Genomic DNA, 21,503 nt, shown 5'->3' on the forward strand with positions numbered 1-21,503 from the left:
CATGACTGCCTGTGGCGAGCCCATCTTCAACAGTCAGTCATTGAGTTAAGGGAAAACTGGTATTCCAGACCTCCAAAGATATGCTGTGACCGCTTTCGTGAACACTGGAAGGGCATTGCTGAGGCTGAAGGAGAGTATGGCAAATTGAAAATGTTTCAGACCCATCCTGAATGGAAAATAGTGTCTGTGGGACTGCAGGACGGGTACATGAAAGCAAGCATCTTGCAGGTTCAAAGCCACTATTCAGTCACCGGGTTCCAGGACAGGCAGAACCTGGATCAGTGTGAGCATCTTGAAATTGTCCTTCTGCAAGAAGACAGTCATAGGGCAGAGCTCCAAAATGACATCAAAGCCTCCATCCTTTTTTTTTTTTTGCAGAGTTTTATATAGCGCGAACTAGACCCGAACTGAATCAGGTATCAGAGCGCTTTACATAGCACCAGTTACGTTACATGAGGACACGCATTCATTTTAGGCACGGGGAGATTAAGTGATTTGCCCAGAATCACAGGAGGTTTTTGGCGTCGTTACCGAGACTCGAACCCAGATCCCCAGGTCCGAGGTTGAGCGCCCTAGCCATTAGGCCAAATCCTCTGTTTGGTACAATGAAATAACTTTTTATAAAAAGTGTTCCAACACTGAATTGGTCTTCTCGCCAAATAAGCGAGACCCACCAAACGTCAAGTCAATTAAGGAGGCTTGCAGATCTCCAGGAAAACATGTGGATGGCATCCAAACGTACCATCAAAGCACAACGCTAGGTCCAACTGCTCTGCCCAAGCAACCACTAGTGTCCAGTCAAGAGATGATCATGTACTTAGTGGCACCCCAACCATCCTAGATGTTTTAATCAAAACTGGCCCAAAATTCCTCAAGGAATTGCATGCAACTTCCCACCAATCGTGTCCTATAAAGCATGGCAATATTACCCCTGCAAACAGATGGCACTGACTAACCAGAACACTAGGATGGCCAAAGAAAACATCCGCTTTCCAAAGGTCTTAATGGGCTTTGACTCTCTGTCAGGAGAAGTCATAGGGGAACAAACTGGGGTTTACATTACTGGTGGACATTTGAACCAGCAAACTTTAAGTATAGGGTGCTTTATCAAAAAACATCAGTGTCGCATGGGACAGGCCGGTGAAATGTGGCAACTTGCCTGTTTGTCGGAGGCCAGGAATAAGGCTTAGAGCAGGTGCCCATAAACGTGTCAGTCAAGGCCTTATTAAATGGGAGTAAAGGCTCCAATGAAGGTCTACCAAGTGGTAAAACCTCCTTTGAGAACATTGGCTTGAACTTCCATAGTAGGGCACTGCAGGTCTAAAACATTGGCCATGCGTCTCATCATCAAAGTAAAGGAGGTACACTCTTCTGAGGGTAGTCCAGGGGAAGAACAGAACACAACCTAGTGACCAACAACTGTCCCCCTGTAAATCCAGATTTAAATTCAGTGGCAGCTGCCTCACTAAAGAGGTGGGGGGAGGGGGGCTGCAATCCCTTCCTTGCTCTCATGTGAGAGCAGAGTGGGGATTGTTCTGAGCAGGCAGGAAAGATGCCCTGCTCAGACCAGGGAGTCTGTGGGGATTTCTCTACCCCGGCTGCTCATTGCAGCCGGGCTGGAGAAACCTAAGTGTGCAGGTGTGTTTTGTTCAGACTGAGACGGCCAGCCAAACACATATGCTCACTTAAGAAGTGCACATAGCACACCCTCTCCCCATGTCCCGCCCCTCCCTGCGCAAGCTGGCTCAGAGCCAGAAAATGAAAAATAAAACAATGACATTGTTTTATTTTTCATTTATTGGCACTGAACAGGCAGTGGGGCGATGCTCCTCTGGAATCGCCCCTGTATAAACTGAAATCCTCATGATGTTGGGGAAAATACTCTTCCTCATCAACGCCAAAGGCCGGTTGGCTCTAGTCAGAGTCCGAACAGAAAAGTTGTTGGAGTGCTGTAGTGTGACTAGTAGATAGTGGCATGGTTCTGTCAGAATCAGAATGAACTGAGGCCTGATGTGGGTCCGTACAGTGTTGAGACGTGACCTTGGTCAAGGAGGAGATGTATTAGAGAGGACAATAGGAATAAAGTCATTTTCTGTTGCCAGCTTCGTCCGTGCCAACATTGATGTCACAAGGACTGGTATGGATCGTCGTGCCAGACTGGCAGTTGGCTCTGGATGCACAGATGACACCAAGAGCAGATTGTAGGCCTCTGTGGATCCTTGGTGTCCAAAGGTGCGCCAAAGGGAGCTGAAAAAGGTGCTTAAAATTCACAATTTGCCCTCCATAAAGGCCTTTTATTGTTGCGATATCGCTGACAGACCCGGAAACTTGGGGTGCACTGGGATCAGTTGCAGAATCAAGTCTTCGGCGGGGGATTGAGAGTGAACCCATGGGCACCCCAATGTCATTGCAACTTCTTAGGTTTAGAGTGGTTGCACTGCGACAAATCCAGATTGATGTTTTTGTGCTTCCGCTTTGAATTACCAGAAAGGGTGACCTCGTGACAACCTGCCACAGGAACAGGTCCACACCCTTGATTTCGAGTGGAAGCGGTACTTCTGAAACTTCCTTCGCTGTTTGCTGACTTACAGCTTAGCTTCATAGTCCCGGATTGCCTTTGGGTTCATGAGGGCAAACTCATCACAGGAGCAGGGTTTGGAGCCATCTGCCTAATCCAGACACTGGAGACAGACCTCCTGGAGATCTGTCACAGACACCAGTTTGTGACAGTCTCTAAAAAGGCCTACACTCCGTAGTTCTATGAGAGGTTATAGTGCCCTTGCACACTGTAAACTTGAATTTTTGAGAAATAATCAAAATTTGGACCCACTTACAATAGTGTGGGACAAAAAGGAACTGATGTTTGTGTGCATGGGTGGTGCGGATATGCAATTCCATTCATCACCTCCGGAGGGAAATGAAGTCGGCATGGTGCCGCACGATGCTACCTACTGGCACACGGGAACAATGCTTTCCGATCTTCTGGATCCAGTCTTATGCCAGGATATATTTCAAAAGTGAGAAATCTGCGTTTAGATACAGTATCCATCATAACTTTTCACTTCAGCATGTTTACGGAACTGCTATTAAAAATATAAAAGTGCACTATATGGGGAAACTGCAAAGGTGGACGGTACCTGGAGGCAAGGAGTGAAGACAGAACAGTTTTCGAACTGTCATAGTACATTCGATTTTTGAACTGAAATAGGCACAACAAAATGGTACAGAAAGTAGGATCTACTCCAAGTTTAAGTAGGCATAAACATGTTTCAGCATAACTATAAGCAGTAATGAAAAATAAGTGCTACCTTGCGTCTGGCTGCTGTTCTGAATCTTTGCCATTCTCCTTTCCAGGGCTAGTTGCTTGTTTCTCTCGATTCGTAGTCGCAGCTCCTCACTCAGTGAAGGACTGGATTGAGAAGATGGAGGGGAGTTCACTTTCACACTTAAATGTCCTGGAGAAGGCTCAATGGCTTTAGAGGGCAAGTGCATGTCAAATTCATCAGAAGGCATATTTACTCCATTACTTTGCTCTTCTAATTGTACTCCTGAAAGTAAAAATAACAAGCTCTGCATTACAATAATCTTCATATATAGGCACAGTGTAATCTTTGTGAACTATGTAGAGCAATAACTCTTGAGAAACTCGCTCTGCAGTGACAAGTTCACAGTACATTGCCCACAAGTATGTATATTGTTGGGGACAAGTGTAGAGTGAACCTAGCTACAAAGCAATGGAGTACGTCCAACAGATGGTGTAAAACGTCTTGTAGAAGAAACAGGAGAAAGAAGAGGCTAGGCAAGGTATATTACAAAGAGCACCATTTGAAGGAGGGTGAGGATAGAGGTGGAAACCCCATAAGTAGTTTGACTTGTGGTTTACAGACTCAGACAAATAAAAATAACAATTTAACCAACAAGAATTAACTTTCAAACGTTTCAAGTCACTTTGAAATCAAGAAAACGTGCCTCATCAGATCATAAAAAACCACCACCTGTGCTTCTATATCCTCTACTATCATGCGATTATCACCATTTTTTCTGGTCTGATATCGCAAGATGTCGATGAGTTGCATCATGATGTAATAACTAATTCCTTGTCACTTATAACTAAAGGTAACCCCTTTTTATGGCATTAAGTAAATTACGTGATTTTGCGGCCACTGAGTTTTCCACATATTATGGATTAGCTGAATTTGCCACAAAATCCATCACATGCTGCATTCTCTGCAGATTTAAAAAAAAAATTGTTTCTAGCTCAAATGGCTCAAAAATTACTAAACACTCTGTGACACATGTTGTCACAAAGCGGAAGGCCTTTCACAAATGTTGACAGGTTTCCTTTCTGTCATTTAATGCTATATTTGATTATTAAACTGGTACTAATAGGGTGAAACCTTTACCCAGACAGTGTTAGGATGTGTGAAAAAGAAAAAATAAAGTAATACTATCACGAAATGCGCTGCATTACACCATGTAATTTGCCTTTTCTTGCTGCATAATTTGGTTCTCGTCTGCCACTATGAGCCCTGATTATAAGGATACTGTAAGTTACCAAGGAGTTCTGTGTCCATATAGAGGAACGAGGCAGAAGGCAGAGTTCTTTTATAAGGTCACGGAACTCTGAGATGACTTGGCAAGTGCTTCATGACGTGGGGTGCCAATCTAGGACGCTGGAGAGGTTGACTCTTTCGCATCATTCAGCATGGAGCACAACCTCAGTTGGCTGCCCATGCTATTGTCACCCAAAGGACCATAGGAGCAGCTGCAGTCCATGTTGCACCTCCTGCACCCCTCGCAGGGCTGGAGAGGAATAGCCGAAGTCCCAGTGTCATTGCGTGACTGGGGAGCGCTGCGAGGTGGAGAGGATGCGGCATAGCGGCCACAGCTGCCCACTTTGGCGCCGGGGAACCGGGTTCGAGTCTCGGCGTCGGCTCAACACCCTGTGATTCCGGGCAGATCACTGCATCTCCCTCCTGCCTTCCAAAAACGAATGTGTCATAACTAATACATGGTCTCATCTTCAATCTTTCAATAAACTGCTTGAATCCTTGGTATCTTGCTATTTTATGTTCATTGTAAACATGAAGAAGAAAAGCATAATCTGTACTGCGAAATTGAAACACACCAAAAAGCATTTATTAAGGTTTGCAACAAGATATTAGGTCCGTTTAAAATGCTGAGGCTTAGATTGTTTTGAACCATGTAGAGATTGTATCTTCCTTGTAATTAAAAAAAAAAAGTACAAAATGCGGTGTTGATTATTTTTTCTACTGACGGCTTTTCATTTTAGAAAAAAACATTTCAGGAAAAGGGGTTCCTGTTTTCATGTTTAAATCCAGCTGTAAATATGCTTCATGACCTACCTTTGGCCTTGGCTGTTGGCTCGGATCATGAAATAAGTTGGAGTGAGAGGGTACTGACTGGCAGAAGCTTTGTGATACTTGGAATCTCGGATAAATGAAGTAACAGCTCACTGTAGTTGGTAGCCCTGTGGCCAACAGCCTGCCACACACACCTCTTAGCAACAAATTCAGGTGGCAGCAGAACGCACTAAAATTGGTTATCTCTGCGGGTTGCACTTGCTTCCACAGTACTCCAGAGGAAAAGGGCCTTGTTGTCTGGCAGTCATCCTGAGAACTCCATCCTCTTGTAAATGATAGAACTAAGTGTAGACAGACGTACCCTTCAGTACAGCAATACTATGGTAGGCTGTACAATGTAATAAGTCAGATCAAGGGCGGCCTCAGCAAATTCAGGTATACATCTGACAAAGACACAAGCTAATCTAGACAAATGATCAGACGCACAAGAGAAATACTTACACTGTATAATGCTAACGTTACAATGAAGGGGATAAATGCGTTGCAAAGCAGTGGTGTCTGATTGTATTCATGGCACAGGTTTTAGTAAATGCCTAGTTTTGGCAGCATGGAGACATTTATTTTTGGGGGGGTTTTGTTTACTTCCTTCAACTTTCCTACCTAAACTACGTCTGATGAGATGGTTTGACGAAGATAGCAACAAAATGTTACTTAGTATCTTGGGCAAAAGAAACTTTCATATGGATTTTTAGCGCTTGCACAATTTATCTTTAATGAAAAATATTCCAAAAGTACATTTATTTGTCTTATCTCATAGAACGAAGTCCTCAAGTCCATTACACAGAATAATATGCTCCGACCAGTGAAATTGTTATTTCCATTTATTTGCTAGGGCTTCTAGTGTGGGGCTATTTTTTCTATAAAACGTAAAGGACAAAACCTTGTTACCACAGTCTGGCAATGGTTAGTTATTGAGAAAAAACAGAGCTCTATTTTCTTGATGCATTATCTGACCTAAAATGTTCCCACTCAACTGGCTACAACAGATGTTAATCCACAACTATATCGATCAAATGGATGTCAAATAGTTTCTCCTTCAAAATATTGATGGTCAAAATACGGCACCCACATGCCAAAAAACGAACAGTTTGCCATGCTCTTTTGTTAATCTCCTGGAAAACAACAACATGGCTGTGGGAAGTAACGAATTTATCAACTCTTTGTGAAATGGTGTTTATTTCCTAAAGATTTCTCTGGAGGATTTACAACGTTGTCTGTCGATTATAGGTATCCATCCAGCTTGTATTCTAGGTTACTACAGTCCACAAACTGTAACATTTACAAAAGATCAACAGTCGAACAGCACCTTGCCAGAAACTCACAAAAAAAAAATGAGATAAGTCTTGGATAAAGGTTGGTAGGTATAGGTTTACTCTTAACATTTATAAAGTGAGAGAGTAAAAGGCAGAGTGAGTGAATGATAGAGATCGAGAAGTGTGAGTGTATGCTCCAGGAAGTGAAAGAGGGGACAACCTCAAAGCTCCATCGCGACACCAAGAGGGAAGCACCAGTACCTTGGTATCTATTTGGTGAATCAAAGGTCAGTTATGCTTTACCCTCAAAGAAAGGACAAGGTAACAGTGGCTTGGCACCAGCAAGTAATAAGACGTTTAGTGTGCATGACCACACCTGATCTGATTCTGACTGGAAAGTTGAGAGTGGAAGCAAATTGGCCATAGTAAGTCCTACTAGTGGTGCTGCCTCAGTGCCACAGAAAATGTGGAGACATAAGGAGCAGATGAAGCGCGACAAACAAACTAGGAAGCGCATTAAACATTGAGGGGTCATGGGTGGCTCTGTTATATTAAGTAGATTTGTATAGCGCAGCTTATCCCCCGGTCGGGTATACAGGTTTCCGGAGCAGGCGTACAGGTGTGAGTCTAAAGGGGATGTGAATGAGTCAGCCTCGGGGAATTAGTTGAAGAGCCAGGTCTTCAGCTTGTTTGGGGAATTCAGGGAGCGAGGGGGAGGCCCTGATGCGAAGATTGAGGCCCTTCCAGGTTTTTGGTGCCATGTAGGTGAATGCTAAACCTCCAGTTCTGCTTTTGTGGATACAGGATTGTGCACAGGAGGGAAACAGGGTGAGCGCAGGTGTCTGGTGAGTTGGTGGAAGTAGAGTCGGTTGCTAAGGTTATGTTGGTCCTATGTTGTGCAGTGCCTTGTATACATGTGTGAGGAGCTTGAGGAAATAGAGGACACTGCAGATGATGAATGTTATATAGTGGAAACCCAGAAACTACATGATCAGGACTTGCACAACTAAGAACTTGCTATACTAGAGAATCTTGATAATAATATGAATGATTCCCAAATGACTAGTATAACATCGGACGACTTAAGTTTCATGGATGAAAATCAACAGCTAAAGTGGGTCTCAAATGGTACCAATTAGATCAACCAATACTAAGTATTATGAAGGTCATGTGCACATCATTGAACTCAATCGCGAATGCAATTACGTAGCAATCCTCGAAACTTGATATTCAACTAAAACTTACCAGGCAATTTACTTCTTCAATAATGAACATTGACCATAGGATGGCGCTAGTGGAGGACGTTGTAAAGGATAAGCTAAGACCAAAATCCACCCAGGCTCACAAGAAAAGTCAAAGATGTGTTCCCTTACTGGAGAAACTATTGGAAATGCTGATGGTCATAAATGACATCATAGAGGATTGCAGACAAAACTTGGGAAAGGCCACTGGAGTTCAAATAGCTCCCAGAGAATCTTCAAACAAAATGTTAACTACTGACCCAGAGCTAGTCTCTGGGGAGAAAAAGAAAAAGAGCAAGACTCCCTCAAAACCTCAATCAACTACAGGAGACACAATAGAGGTTTTAAGTGAATCATACACAACTACTATGAACGCCTCATCGCCTCATAAAAAAGGCCAGAAATAAGAGGTTTAACCCAAAAATAAAAATCAAGAAGATGGGTAACAAAAGAACTAAAAGTAAAAGAGGGGTAACAAAAAAATTTAAGCATCCTATCTCTGAGCCAAATGCAATTGGAACAGAACTATTGCAACCTGGGATCGAAATTACAGCAGACCCAGAATATATATATAACAAGGAGGTGGATCAGGTAATTCTGTGCCTAGCATCGAAAAAAATTACGAGATCAGTGGTGACTTTTTTAATCAAATCCTGGATCGCTGTGTGGTAAAGAATGTACAGTCCACTCTCACATAAAATGTATTCCAAACGGACGCAGGCCAATTCCTCCTACCCAAAAACTGGAAATTGACAATGAGGGACAGCCTACAGAAGCAGTTGATCAAACTACACGGTGTATCACAGACGCTTAACTCACCACAGAGGCCAAGTAGAAATTTGCAAAACTAAGGTAATTATACCAACTTTGCACAACAACCCGAGCAGGTACACACCAATCTTGGCATCATAGGAAGCAAATCTACCTGATTTCGAGAACTATTGTCTAGCATTCAACATCCCGGACAAACTAATATCAGAGCAGGACCAAGCACAAGTGCATCAAATAGTTCAACGCTGGAATAAATAGAATCAAGCCTCAGAAAGGCTATACACGGAAGCTCGTATGACTCGCCCTCATTAGTCCCAACCATTGCCTAATTTGAGCCTGTGGTTTCTGGTGCACTTAATTGTCAACACCACACTTAAGACAATCTGCCACATGTGGCACTGCTTATCTAAATTAGGGATGAGCAGGTATATGGTTGTTTAGGAATATAATATACATTACAAATTACTAATACCTGCCTCCCCAGCCATTTTTAGCTCTGGGGACCCGTTATATTCGGACCTGTTGCACTTGCAGGTGTGAGAGATAGTTAGTAGTTGTTTTGGCAGCGATGACGTGTGATCGGTGGTGCAAGCTACCAATGGCCTTTTGGCCAGGGCCCTGGCACTTATTATTTTACAAATTAAGCACTGATCCCAACTCATCAACCTGAGCAAATATACCCAGATGTTCAGTGACTCTGGGAAAATCAAACTAATCACCTGTGCAATAGGCCCCATTTGTCAATGTACTTACAAAATCAACCATCCAACAAAGACCCTTGAATTGCAACTTCATAAGAAGCGAGACAATGCCATATGCAGAAAACCACACAACGGGATGGAGATAACAACATGTTAAGCAACATTAAAGATCAGGCAACAATCATATTTACCCTTGAAAACATCTCAAGAGGGAGTCAATGCATCCTCAATAGAAGGAATAGTTTGTGTCTAATCAACTCCCTGCCAGGTTTGCAGCATGTATGATCAAATGATTTAGTGAGTTAGTTTAGTGCAAATGAACAGGCTTAATAATACAGAATCCACACCGACAGTGTGATCAAATGAAAGGATAACAAACGAAATTCTCAGTCACAAAAACTTAATGAAGACCTGGGGCATCAATATAAACTGCCCTGAAAAGGATTTGTACGAACTTATACTAATAGAAAAACTAACTAGGAATGGACTTGAGAACAAAAGTGGTCATAGCAAAAATATGGGTTTAGTGCTGCAAAATGCTTCGAGTTCCTTTCAGTCACTTCCCAAACGATCTAATTTAACAGATATACATTCCTGTATAGTAAACAATATGATTCAGAATCAACGATGTCACACTCTTCAGCCACCATTAAGACCATCATCATCTTCACTGGTTAATCAAGAAGGTAGATACCTGTAGGATAAATCCAGAATTACAACATCGGAAATCAGTAGAAAAATGTGTGTGAAAATAATGAGCTGGAACAGACCAGGTCTAAAATCGAAGGTAAAGTACAAGGATAGGCTGTACTTTGTAGCCCAACAACAAATTTGTTGTTTCCAAGAAACGTGGAACATAGATACCATCAATTTAGATGGATATTCAACAGATCATCTACCGGCAACTAAACAACAAAAAGGGAAACCAGTGGGAGGCCTTACGATATGGATAGGAATGTCTGTTCTTGAAAACATTGAAATAATCTACACCACACCTAGCAAATATATTGAAATTATTTACTTAAGAAGCAAGGCTTGCTCATTTGCGATTATAAACCTATATTTTACACCAGGCGACTGTGCCAAACTTTAACCTGACCTTTTAAGGATCATCTCTTGAAGAAAAGACTAGGAGAACAGTCAACACTACAATCCGAAATGCTGATGGGAGGCCTCCACAGTTTAGAAAAACTATAAAATGGTCTGTTGGGATTTCAATACTAAGTTGCATCCATTATTCAGGGATAAATCGATAACTGACTAGGATAGAGCTTGGCACACCCACACTTTGGAGCTTGGGACACCCACAGATCATTGTCAAAGCTTTAATAGAGGGAAGTCTGCAACCACTAAATGGTTGAACCAAAGCAGATAAGCACCATATATTTACTTTTCGAGCTAGTGGCAGGCAAAAGTATTATCGATTACATGAAAATAAACATGGAAGCATGGAATCTTATCGACATGGGAGTAATCAGCAGGATTAAAAGTGATCATGACCTATTGCTTTTACTATTGGAGCAGAACTATTGAAGCCATGTCCTCAGAGGAAGCGCTCGAGCTGGCCTCCTCATACATCACCCCTTCCACTCACGTCCTGCAATCCACGATTCAAGTAATCACTGGGTTCAGATTTGAACACTCCTTCCCGAAACTCCCCAGACCCCCAGCCTCCCTCATCAACATCCATACTGAAACAAAAAAAGGAGACTCCCCGTACTAACTGCATGCTCATAAACTGCAGATCTGCCACGAATTATGCTACAGAGCTTGCAGAATCCATCCTTAACCATGACATAGATATAGCCTTCATCACCGAGACGTGGCTCAACGACTCCACTCCTCCTATCTTGGATATGCTCGTACCACCGGGCTTCTTTATCATCAAAAACAATAGAAAAGACCAAAAAGGCGGAGGCTTGGCAATCATTCACAACAACAAACTGTCAGTGTCCGAAATGGATACCTTCAATTACAACTCCTTCGAATGCCTGACAGCCAACATCAAAACCACCAACAACAATCTACTACACTGCCACCTCCTGTATCATTCACCAGGCCACACCGTCACGTTCACGGAACACCTGACAGACCTAATCGCCCACTGCTCTCTCCGAGATAGCAACAACCTCATTCTAGGCGACCTCAAACTCCACTGGAATGACAAAAACAGCACTCCAGTACAAAACTTGAACGCGCTATTACAGTCCAATAACCTTATCCAGCACTGTACAAAAGAAACTCATAACAAAGGGGCAATCCTGGATGCCATCATCGCCCAACACAACGCAATTACTATAGACCACATCCTTCCGGTCGACTGGTCAGACCACCACCTAATCCTATTCCACATCTCACAACCGATCATGTGTCAACCTTCCATTAAAGACCCCCCCCCCCCGACATGGTCTAGAAACCTAATGCAGATCAACACAGCTGACTTAGAAGAAAAAATAACCTCCCTCCTGCCCATCTCCCCGGACGGCCTCTCAACTACAGAACTCACATCCCACTACAACATAACCATGTCCTCCATCTTAGACCAACTAGTTTCCATGAAACTGAAAAAACCCAGGAACATCCCCTCCAGATCCTGGTTCAACAAGGACATCAACGAGGAAACTCGGAGCCACATAACGTCTCTGGAGAAAGAATCCCTCCTCCAGACGCTGCGAAGAACTCAAATCAGCAAGAAGAAAGTACAAAAAGCATATGAATAATGAAAAAAACAACTTTTTCTGTACCGCGCTGGACAAGGCCAAAAACAGACAAAGAGAACTCTTTGACATCATCAAAAAACAAACGTCCAAGCCGTCTACTATCAATGTCCAGCCCCAAAAGAATTATGTGACTACTTTGCCAACTTATTTAACCAAAAAAATCACCAAGATCGAACTATCACTTGACATCAACCGCCATCCTGCCGACAAAAACTGCACCCCAGCAATCAAAACTACCTCTAGAGGGCGACCCATAATTACCTGGACTTCCTTCGACCCCATCCCTGAAGCTGAGATTCTCAATTTAATCTCCTCCTCCAAGCCCTCATCCCACAACCTCGACCCTATACCCTCACAAATGGCCCAAAACCCGAAACTCTCCCTTGCACCACTTTGGTGCGAAATCATAAACAGCTCCCTAAAAACTGGCATCATACCGGATTGCCTCAAAGTCGGCCAAGTCACACCTCTTCTGAAGAAACCAGGCCTAGATACTAACGACCGGAATAATTTCAGACCTGTCTCCAATCTCCCCTTCCTAGCCAAAATTCTCGAAAAATGCGTTCCCCGTCAACTGAACAAACATATTGACAATATTAATTTGCTAGACCATCACCAATCAGGCTTTAGAAAAGGCTGTAGCACCGAAACTTCAATCCTCAACATTGTGGATGACATCCTCAACTCCCTTGACTCAGACCATTGCTGCCTACTCATCCTCCTAGACCTGTCAGCAGCCTTTGACACGGTGGATCACCGTCTTCTCATCAAGGCTTTCAAAGGCCGGGTAGGTGCAGACGAAGTGGTCCTTCAATGGTTTTCCTCCTCCTTTCAAAATCGCTCCCAAAGAGTAAAAATCAAATCCTTTACATCTGACCTTCTCCCCGTTAACAGAGGTAACCCCCAAGGATCCGTTCTCTCCCCTCAATTGTTCAACATATATATGGAACCCCTCACCACCATTCTGAAAAAAGCCAACATCCCTTTCCATCTATATGCAGACAACACCCAGATCTACTTGGAAACCTCCTCCTTTAATGACATTCTAAGACTCAACAATACTCTCAGAGAAGTCCAAGAATGGCTATCAGCTAACCACCTTAAACTCAATCATGGAAAAACCGAAATCCTCCTCATCTCCAACAAGGAAGAAAACCTGCAAATCGTTGAATGGCTGTAAGCAATCGATGCCCTCAACGGGAATCTCACCCTGGCAAACTCAGTAAAATCACTTGGAATCACTCTTGACCACAAACTATCCATGACCAACCATATCAAGAACTCCACTAAGAGCGCCTTTCTCAATCTGAAGCTTCTCAATAAAAATCAAACCCCACATTCCACCCATGGACCTCAAACAAGCCACCCAATCACTGGTATTGTCTAGACTGGACTATGGGAACGCAGTCCTCTCCGGTACAGCTCTCTCCCACCTAGCGCCACTCAAAACTACCCCCAATGCAGCTGCCAGAATGGTCAAAGAAGTAAAAAAATTTGACCATATATCACCCACACTCAGAGATCTAAAATGGCTCCCAGTGGAAATGCATGCCAGCTTCTGAACTGCCTGCCTCACACACAAAGCCCTGCTTACAGGGAAACCGGAATACCTAGCTTCTAAACTTAAGAAAGCCGGACAGTCTAGAAGCTTCAGGAGTTTCAACTCCCTCTTACTTATCCCACTGAAAACGCGCAAACAAAAAACCGCAGCCCGCTCCTTTGCAGGAAACGCTCCCAAAATCTGGAACTCCATCCCTGTTGACATCAAAACTACCCCCTGCTTTCCAAAATTCAAATGCCTCCTAAAAGTCCTTTACCGCAACGTTGCCTTCCCAAACTCAAATCTGTGACTCACATGCTTCCACCTGGCAGTCACCTGACATTGCGCACCCACTGCCTACCTCTTCCCCTCTCTCTCCATCGCCTTGGTTCATCGCCACTCAGAGAAAATTTCAGCCTAAAACTTTGTCTATGCATCGAGATTACCTCTAGACCTTTCTACCTCAATTGCGCACCTCGGACCCCTAGACCTCTCTACCTCAACTACCCACCGCAGACGCTCAGCACAACTGTAAATTTTGAACACTTATGAATACGTTTATTTTATTCTATTATCCTGTATTTAACTTCTCTCCCTCCTGCTGTAAAGCGCTCTAATAACTTTGGGTCTGGCCAGTGCTATAGAAAACTTCTTAAATAAATAAATAAAATAAAAATCCAAATCCATGCTCTTTCGAGTCAAATCCTAGTTGAATTGTAAATGGCAATAAAATTGCCTCAAATCAAATAAGAACATTACTAGGATTGACGACAACCATGATTCAGACACTTAGGCCTCTAGCTGTAAATGGACAATACTACATACCATGACACTTAGTGTACCAGAGAATAATGTGGAGCAACCGCAGACACAATTGCATAAGTTTGGAAAGAGGAATATGTAGTATGCTAGTATTTAGTGTATTGTACCTTTCCTAGTTATCTCCCTTGCTGCTCAGCCAGTGTGAGTGAGCTTGGAATGTTGGTATGGTGATGAGTGAATGAAATGCTGGTATGCCTGTGTGTGGAGTGGCAGTTGAGAGGATGGGCTGAGCGGCAAGGAGGCTGCTCCTGGTGGGGCTCTCCCTTTGGGCTTACTTTCCTGTATACTTATGCTTGATACCTTCAATAAAGCATACATCTTTAAAGTTTAAATTAGCGCAAGATGGCCGCCGGGTAGGATGCTCTCGGTTAGAGCTCCTAAGCTGGGGATCCAGATTTGTTGTTTTTATCCCCGTCAGCCTCGAGCTACGCTGACCGGAGCACCGCTCCACAAAGAGTAACTGGATCAACAAGTAACTGGACTTAAAGAGTAACTGGATTTGCTTACCTGCTCGAGGAAACGTGCGGAGGACCCCGACCTACAGGAGACTGAGACCAGCAGGAGAGGACCGAGCAGTTCCCGTTGTCCTCCTCGGACCCTGAGCTCTCTACTGGCCAGTTTGCGGAGCTCGTTTCTCGGATGACTGCTGCCTGGAGACAGCTGTGGGAGTCCGGTGTGCCTGGTGAGTTCGGTGGTTAGCTAATGGACGTCGATGGAGTAGACCACTGCTGGCGCCTGGAGAACGGTGAGCACTTCACGTCGAAGGTGTCCTGCCTGCCTGCGAGTGCTGCCGGGACTACTAGTGACTGCTGCCGGGACCCCCGAGGTTCCTAACCTACCCTAGACCGGGAGCTGTGTGCCCTGTCCCGTCCGACTGGCGGTGCACTCTGGGTCTGGTCGCCTGCGCTGCACGGCGGCACCGGAGGAGGTGGGCGCCTGATATTGGTGAGGCTGAGGAGTAGGAAGACGGGGAGGTCTGGCCGAGCGCGGGCTTACACGCATGGTTGGGCGCCTCGCCTGGTGACCGCCGCGGGCCAAGTCCCACGCTTCACACGCCGGGAGCTGTGCGCCCTATCCTGACCGCGGAGCGCGGTGTCTTGCTGCGCGCTCCGGAGATGGTCTCAGCGCATTAGCGAGATACCGCGGGATTTGTCACCCTGCAGCCAAGGGGAGCCTGGCTTCACCCCTCACCCGGCATATCCCATCCCCCGAGATATTGGGAAGCGCCGTGAGGGGAGGCAAAGGTGTGGCATAGCGGACAGCGGGCTACAGACGCGGAGTCTCAAGAGAGAACAGCAGGTCTTCCAGCCTTTTCCAGGAATGTTTAAGAACGACCGCCTGAATACCCACAAGGTCGGTGTACATATCGTCTAAAGAGCTACTGTCGCCCAAAAGATAGACTTTTATTTTTCACCGGCCAGACATTATCGACATTGCCCACTGCCTAAAATGGCGGGGGCCAAAACAGGAGCAATAAATTCACCACCACCACCCCAGATGTCTGCATAGCTGCATTCCATCGAGATCTAGGATCACACAAACGGAGATAAGACTCTCCCCACCCTTCCAAGCAGAAACAAGGAATCACCAACATAAAAGCTGGACTTACTACTGGACTTAAACCAGGCTTATCTCTTCCACTACACTCTTCAAAAAGGAAGTAAAAGCTATCCTCATGGCTAAATACACTTGATCTATCATCTCGAACTCTGTCAACACCTTGCACCGATCTGTTTTGCTTGCTTGACTCATTTACTTATTTGTATGAGTTGTTTTATTACTCACGTGATGGCTTCCAGCCACCTATTTGTACTATGTGATCTATTGATTTATTGTTTGACTATGTTCCCTCATGTACCCCTCTATGTAAAGCGCTCTGATATCTGTGAAGATCTTGTTCGCGCTATATAAAACTTTGAAAATAAATAAATAAAATAAATACTCGACCTGCCCTCAAAAGAAAGGGAAACTGATCTCTCAAAAAATGAAGACAACAACAGACAAAGGACTAAAAAAACCCTGACCTATCTACTCTCTTGTGGCAGACATCTTGACCAGCCCAGAAACTTCAGAAACTTCAAAGAGGTATTTTGTTTTATCACCCCACATCACTTACGTTAAATCACCCTAGATCACATATGTTAATTCCACCCTGTTCAAAAGTGGCTGGGTGCATGAACGGGAGCAGTTTCCCCTTAAAGTGACCCTACCCCAAGAACCGGTCTCCATTAAACTAATCTCCTCTTATAGGCAGCGCACTTTATACAGCCATCCATTCACAACTCAGGTGATAGAGTGCCCCTATGGTAGCACTGTACTGCCTCCTTTAACCTGGTTATCTCTCATTGGGCACCAAACTCACTTTACACTTTACCACAAACTCACTTTACGCTTGACTACCTCATATTTTGCTGGCATATTAACCTGACCTCTACACCAAATTCTTTTGCCTGCACGGCTTCAGCATTACCAGTGCAGAAAGTGAAGCTGTCCCTCTAAGTCACATCACCAACAACTTTTCCTCTCCTTCGTCGGCCTACGCCTCCGCCATCATGGAACGCACAGGCAAGCACACTTACAAAATTAACTACCCACCAGGGCTCTCCAAAAAAAACGCCAAACGTTACAAACACAACTTCCTGAAGGCTCACCCTGAAATACCTTGTGTGGACACCTACTTCTCTCAGAGCAATGGTGCCACGAGCACTGATATCATCTTCCACACTCTGCGTAGAGCACAGTGGAGGAAAGCGCTTCGCTCCATTCTCATTGGTTCCACCACCAGTAAAAACGCTCACAGCCTGACGCTCTCTATCACGCCATCCCAAGTTTTCCCCGGCAGAGCCACCATTACCATCTACAACAACGGGATCATTCTATTCCAAGCCACAGATAGGAATCTCGACCGACTCGACCACCTTTTCCCTACTTTCCTAATGCACATTACCAAAATGCGGTCCCCCACCTCGCACACACCAAGATGCTCCACACCCCCAACCCCATGCCCCAACATAACGTAACCCCTGCACACCCCTCTCCCTCTGACGATTATCGTCCCCCATCCCACATCCCACATACCCTCACCCTCCCTTCCACCCATCCCACACCACCCCACACCACTCCACTCCACTCCACTCCACTCCACTCCACCCCACACCTCGCACCCACTGTCGAAGATCACCTCATCCACTCCACCCCACACCCCGCACCCACTGTCGAAGATCACTTCACCCACTCAACTCCACCCCACTCCACTCCACCCCACTCCACTCCACTCCCCTCCACTCCTCCCCCCGCACTCATGGACGAAGCTCGTACACCTTCCCACATCACACCAGCCCCCACCCTACATTCCACACACTCCACTCCTCCTACGAGTCTCGCGGCACCCACAACGGACCCGAGCATATCTCCCCTCCTCCGCAGCAGCTATCCCTCTCACCCTACCCCCCCCCATTCTCACTCCTCACCCCCCCAACAAGACACACAGAGCCCACCACCCCCGCTCCTCAACATCCCCCCCGCTCTACCCCTCCATACTCAGCCCCCACTACCTTCTTGACACCCCTATTGTCTTCAGTCGTCACTCTTCCCATAACTCTCCGGCGTCGCCCCCCAACGACGTCCCCGCCCTTACGTCCCAGCCGACCTATCCCTCACCCACACCCCTCGCCCACACTCTCTCTCACCCACCGAATACCACCCTTCCCCCTATTACTGCAGAACACTCCACTGACAATGGCACACCCCACCCCCCCGACCCCAGCTCGCAGTTCAGCTCCCTATTCAACAACCTGCCTACGGCCTTCACCTCCAACGCTAGCCCCTACTCACAGCTCGACCTGATTTTAACAACGCTCCTACAAGTCAAAGAAGAGGTCAACACCATCAAAGAACTCCTCCACACACACCCCAGACAACACCGACCTACAACCAACACCTCTGTGTCCAACAAAGGTCACACCCTCCGCACAGGCCCTCGCTTTCATCTCGCTCCAGGGGCGAAACAGGTGGGCTCACACTCTACGCGCTGGCCCACTATCCCCAACCGCAACAACGGCCACCGCCCCCGTCGCGCTCATAACTCCCTGACGGCTCATGACATAAACACCCTCCTCCGCTCATTTGGCCCTGGCCCGGTAAAGCGCACAACGCCCTCACAACTCCCCATACCCACAATTCTCTCGAATCCCATTAGGCACCCAACTCTAAGCAGCCGATGCGCCATCCCCAGCAATCTCAGAAAAATACCTAGAACACTCGACCACCCCTCTCACCCCCAGACTCAAATGCATCCTACTCAACTGCAGATCGGCCCAGAGGCATTCCTCCAACATTGCAGATCTCGTCACATCAATGGATCTTGACCTAGCCATTTTGACGGAAACATGGTTAACTGAAGCCTCCACACCTATCATGGATATATTAGTCCCCCCCAATTGCCACATAATTAGACTTGACAGAACCGACAAGACGGGCGGGGGAATCGCATGCATTTTCAGGAGCAACCTCTCGGTTGCTAAATTAACCTCCCCCTCCATCACGTCTTGCGAACTCATGGGTCTTGATATCTCCAGCGAGGGCAAACCAGTTTGTGCTCTACATCTCATCTATCACCCGCCTAGGGACAACCTCATCTTCACCCAACAACTCATGGACACGATCGCATCCAACGCTGGTCGGCAGATCCCGCAAATCTACCTGGGTGACTTCAATCTCCACTGGAACGATCAGAAAGACGCAGTGGTGAATAGTCTCAAATCCTTCCTTGACGCGTTTAACCTCATTCAAATATGCAACAGCCCAACACACGACAAAGGCTCCATACTTGATCTCATCATCGCCAACGAAGACTCCACCCAATTAGGGGCAATCCAACCTTGTGATTGGTCAGACCACCACATTATCTCCTTCTTCATCAATGAAAAGGTTAAACCTGTCTCGGCGCAACCCACCAAATCTAAGATCTGGAAAAGGGACATGAAGAACCTTAACCCCAACTCCCTGCCTCCCCACCTCACCAATAGCCTCCTTCCCCCTCCTGGCACCTCTGATGTTCAATCACTGACTGACCACTACCTCGACTCTATGAACTCAATAATCAATGAAGCCGCCCCACTGCAACTAAAGAGAGTCTCCACCAAGATCTCGAACCCTTGGTATGATGGTAGACTCAACGAAGGCAGGCGGGCTATGCGAATGGCAGAACGCACATGGAGATCAGTCCCCTCATCGCGGCATCGCAAAATGCTCAAGAGCAAGAGAAATGCCTACTTTAGGAAAATAAAGCGCGCAAAATCTGACTTCTTCAGCCTCCAGTTGGACCAAGCAAAAAACAGACCAAGAAAGCTGTTCGAACTAGTCAAAACTCAAACCAAGACGCAACCCCTTCTCTCAAACGACTCAACAAACATCATCCCACACTGTGAAGACTTTTCTGCCTTCTTTAAGCTAAAGACAGACAACATAAGGAATGACCTCCTTATTGACGTAAGACGATACCCGAGCATCACCAAAACGCCCGACACCCATCCTAAAAATAACGCCTCCTGGTCGTCTTTCGAAACCTACTCTGAAGAAGCAATACACAAACTGCTCGGCTCACTGAAGCCTTCTAATCACCTCACAGACCCATTACCTGCCAATGCTGTTAGAGACTTCATCTCCGTGCTTCTCCCACTCTGGTCAAAAATCATTAACAGCTCCCTTCAGCAAGGTCTCATTCCAGACTCCCTCAAAGTGGGGCAAGTCACGCCCATAATCAAGAAACCGACAGCTGATCCAGCTGACTTAAACAACTATCGCCCTATCACCAATATCCCCACTTTGGCCAAGCTGTTGGAAAAATGTGTGCAACTCCAACTTACAAAACACATTGATCAGTTCGAACTCCTCGACCCTCACCAATCAGGTTTCCGGGCGAAACACAGCACAGAGACGGCCATGACTCACATAATTGATGACGCCCTCCAAATCCTGGATCGCAACGACTCCTGCCTCCTCATTCTCCTGGACCTCTCCTCAGCATTCGATACGGTCAAACATGAGAACCTATTAGAGCTCCTAAATACCAGAATGGGCTTATCAGGGACTGTACTCAAATGGTTCACTTCCTTCCTTCACAACCGATCCCAGAAGTTCAAGATTAACAATGTGCTGTCCTCTCCAGTGCCAGTAGATTTAGGCGTCCCACAAGGATCTTCCCTCTCACCCACGCTGTTCAACCTCATCATGGAACCACTCGCTACCCTGCTCCAGGCATCCAATGTACACTTCCACATGTATGCCGATGACACTCAACTATACCTAAAGGTACAATCCCCGGAAGATATCAAACTTCTGAACTGCACACTTAGGAACACCCAATCTTGGTTGGCCGACAATCACCTCAAACTAAATGCATTGAAGACTGAGTTCCTCCTGATTTCACCCCCTTCGAAAATTTCCACCACCCAAATATGGCTCAATCACCTAACAGCATTCAATGTCCAACCCACCATCGTGGACTCTGCGAAGTCTTTAGGCGTCACACTTGACGCAAAGCTCAATATGCAACAGCACATTAGCAAAACTACAAAAGGAGCTAACTTTCAAATTAACACTCTAAGGAAACTCAAAGCCTTCCTCCCAGCCAAGAACTTCCAAACTGCTGTACAAGCCCTAGTCATCCCCCGCATAGACTATGGAATTGTGGCCCTCAGCGGTCTCCCCCAAGCAACAACAGCACCCCTAAGAGCCTCCCTAAATGCGGCCGCGAGACTCATTTCGGGATCGAGGAAACACTCTCATATAACCCCTGACCTGAAATTGCTGAAATGGCTTCCACTCGAAGCCAGAATACAATTGAAAATCGCGGTTATGACACACTCAGCCATACACCACAAGGCTCCCACCTACCTCACTCAAAAGCTGACTATATCAGGAGGTTCGAGATCCAATAGAAGTACTAAAAGTCTGCTCCTGAAACCTCGCAGATTCCGTAAGGAAAAAACGTACAAGCGCTCCTTCTCAGGAATGGCTCCGAGGATCTGGAATGCACTCCCTCCTGAAACGAGGACTATCTCCTCCACT

General features: G+C 45.8%; 1 protein-coding gene across 4 annotated transcripts in view; it reads right to left on the bottom strand.

Moving 5' to 3' along the window:
* TIPIN (TIMELESS interacting protein) overlaps positions 1–21,503 on the bottom strand; it is a 282,385-nt gene that overhangs the window by 16,225 nt on the left and 244,657 nt on the right. For all 4 annotated transcript variants that reach the window (XM_078683031.1, XM_078683032.1, XM_078683030.1 and 1 more), the window contains one exon: positions 3,309–3,548. In XM_078683031.1, coding sequence (XP_078539157.1) covers positions 3,309–3,548 — 240 coding nt within the window. The remainder of the gene's footprint in view (positions 1–3,308; positions 3,549–21,503) is intronic.

The sequence above is a fragment of the Lissotriton helveticus genome, chromosome 3_1, assembly GCF_964261635.1.
Source record: "Lissotriton helveticus chromosome 3_1, aLisHel1.1, whole genome shotgun sequence".
NCBI lineage: Eukaryota > Metazoa > Chordata > Amphibia > Caudata > Salamandridae > Lissotriton > Lissotriton helveticus.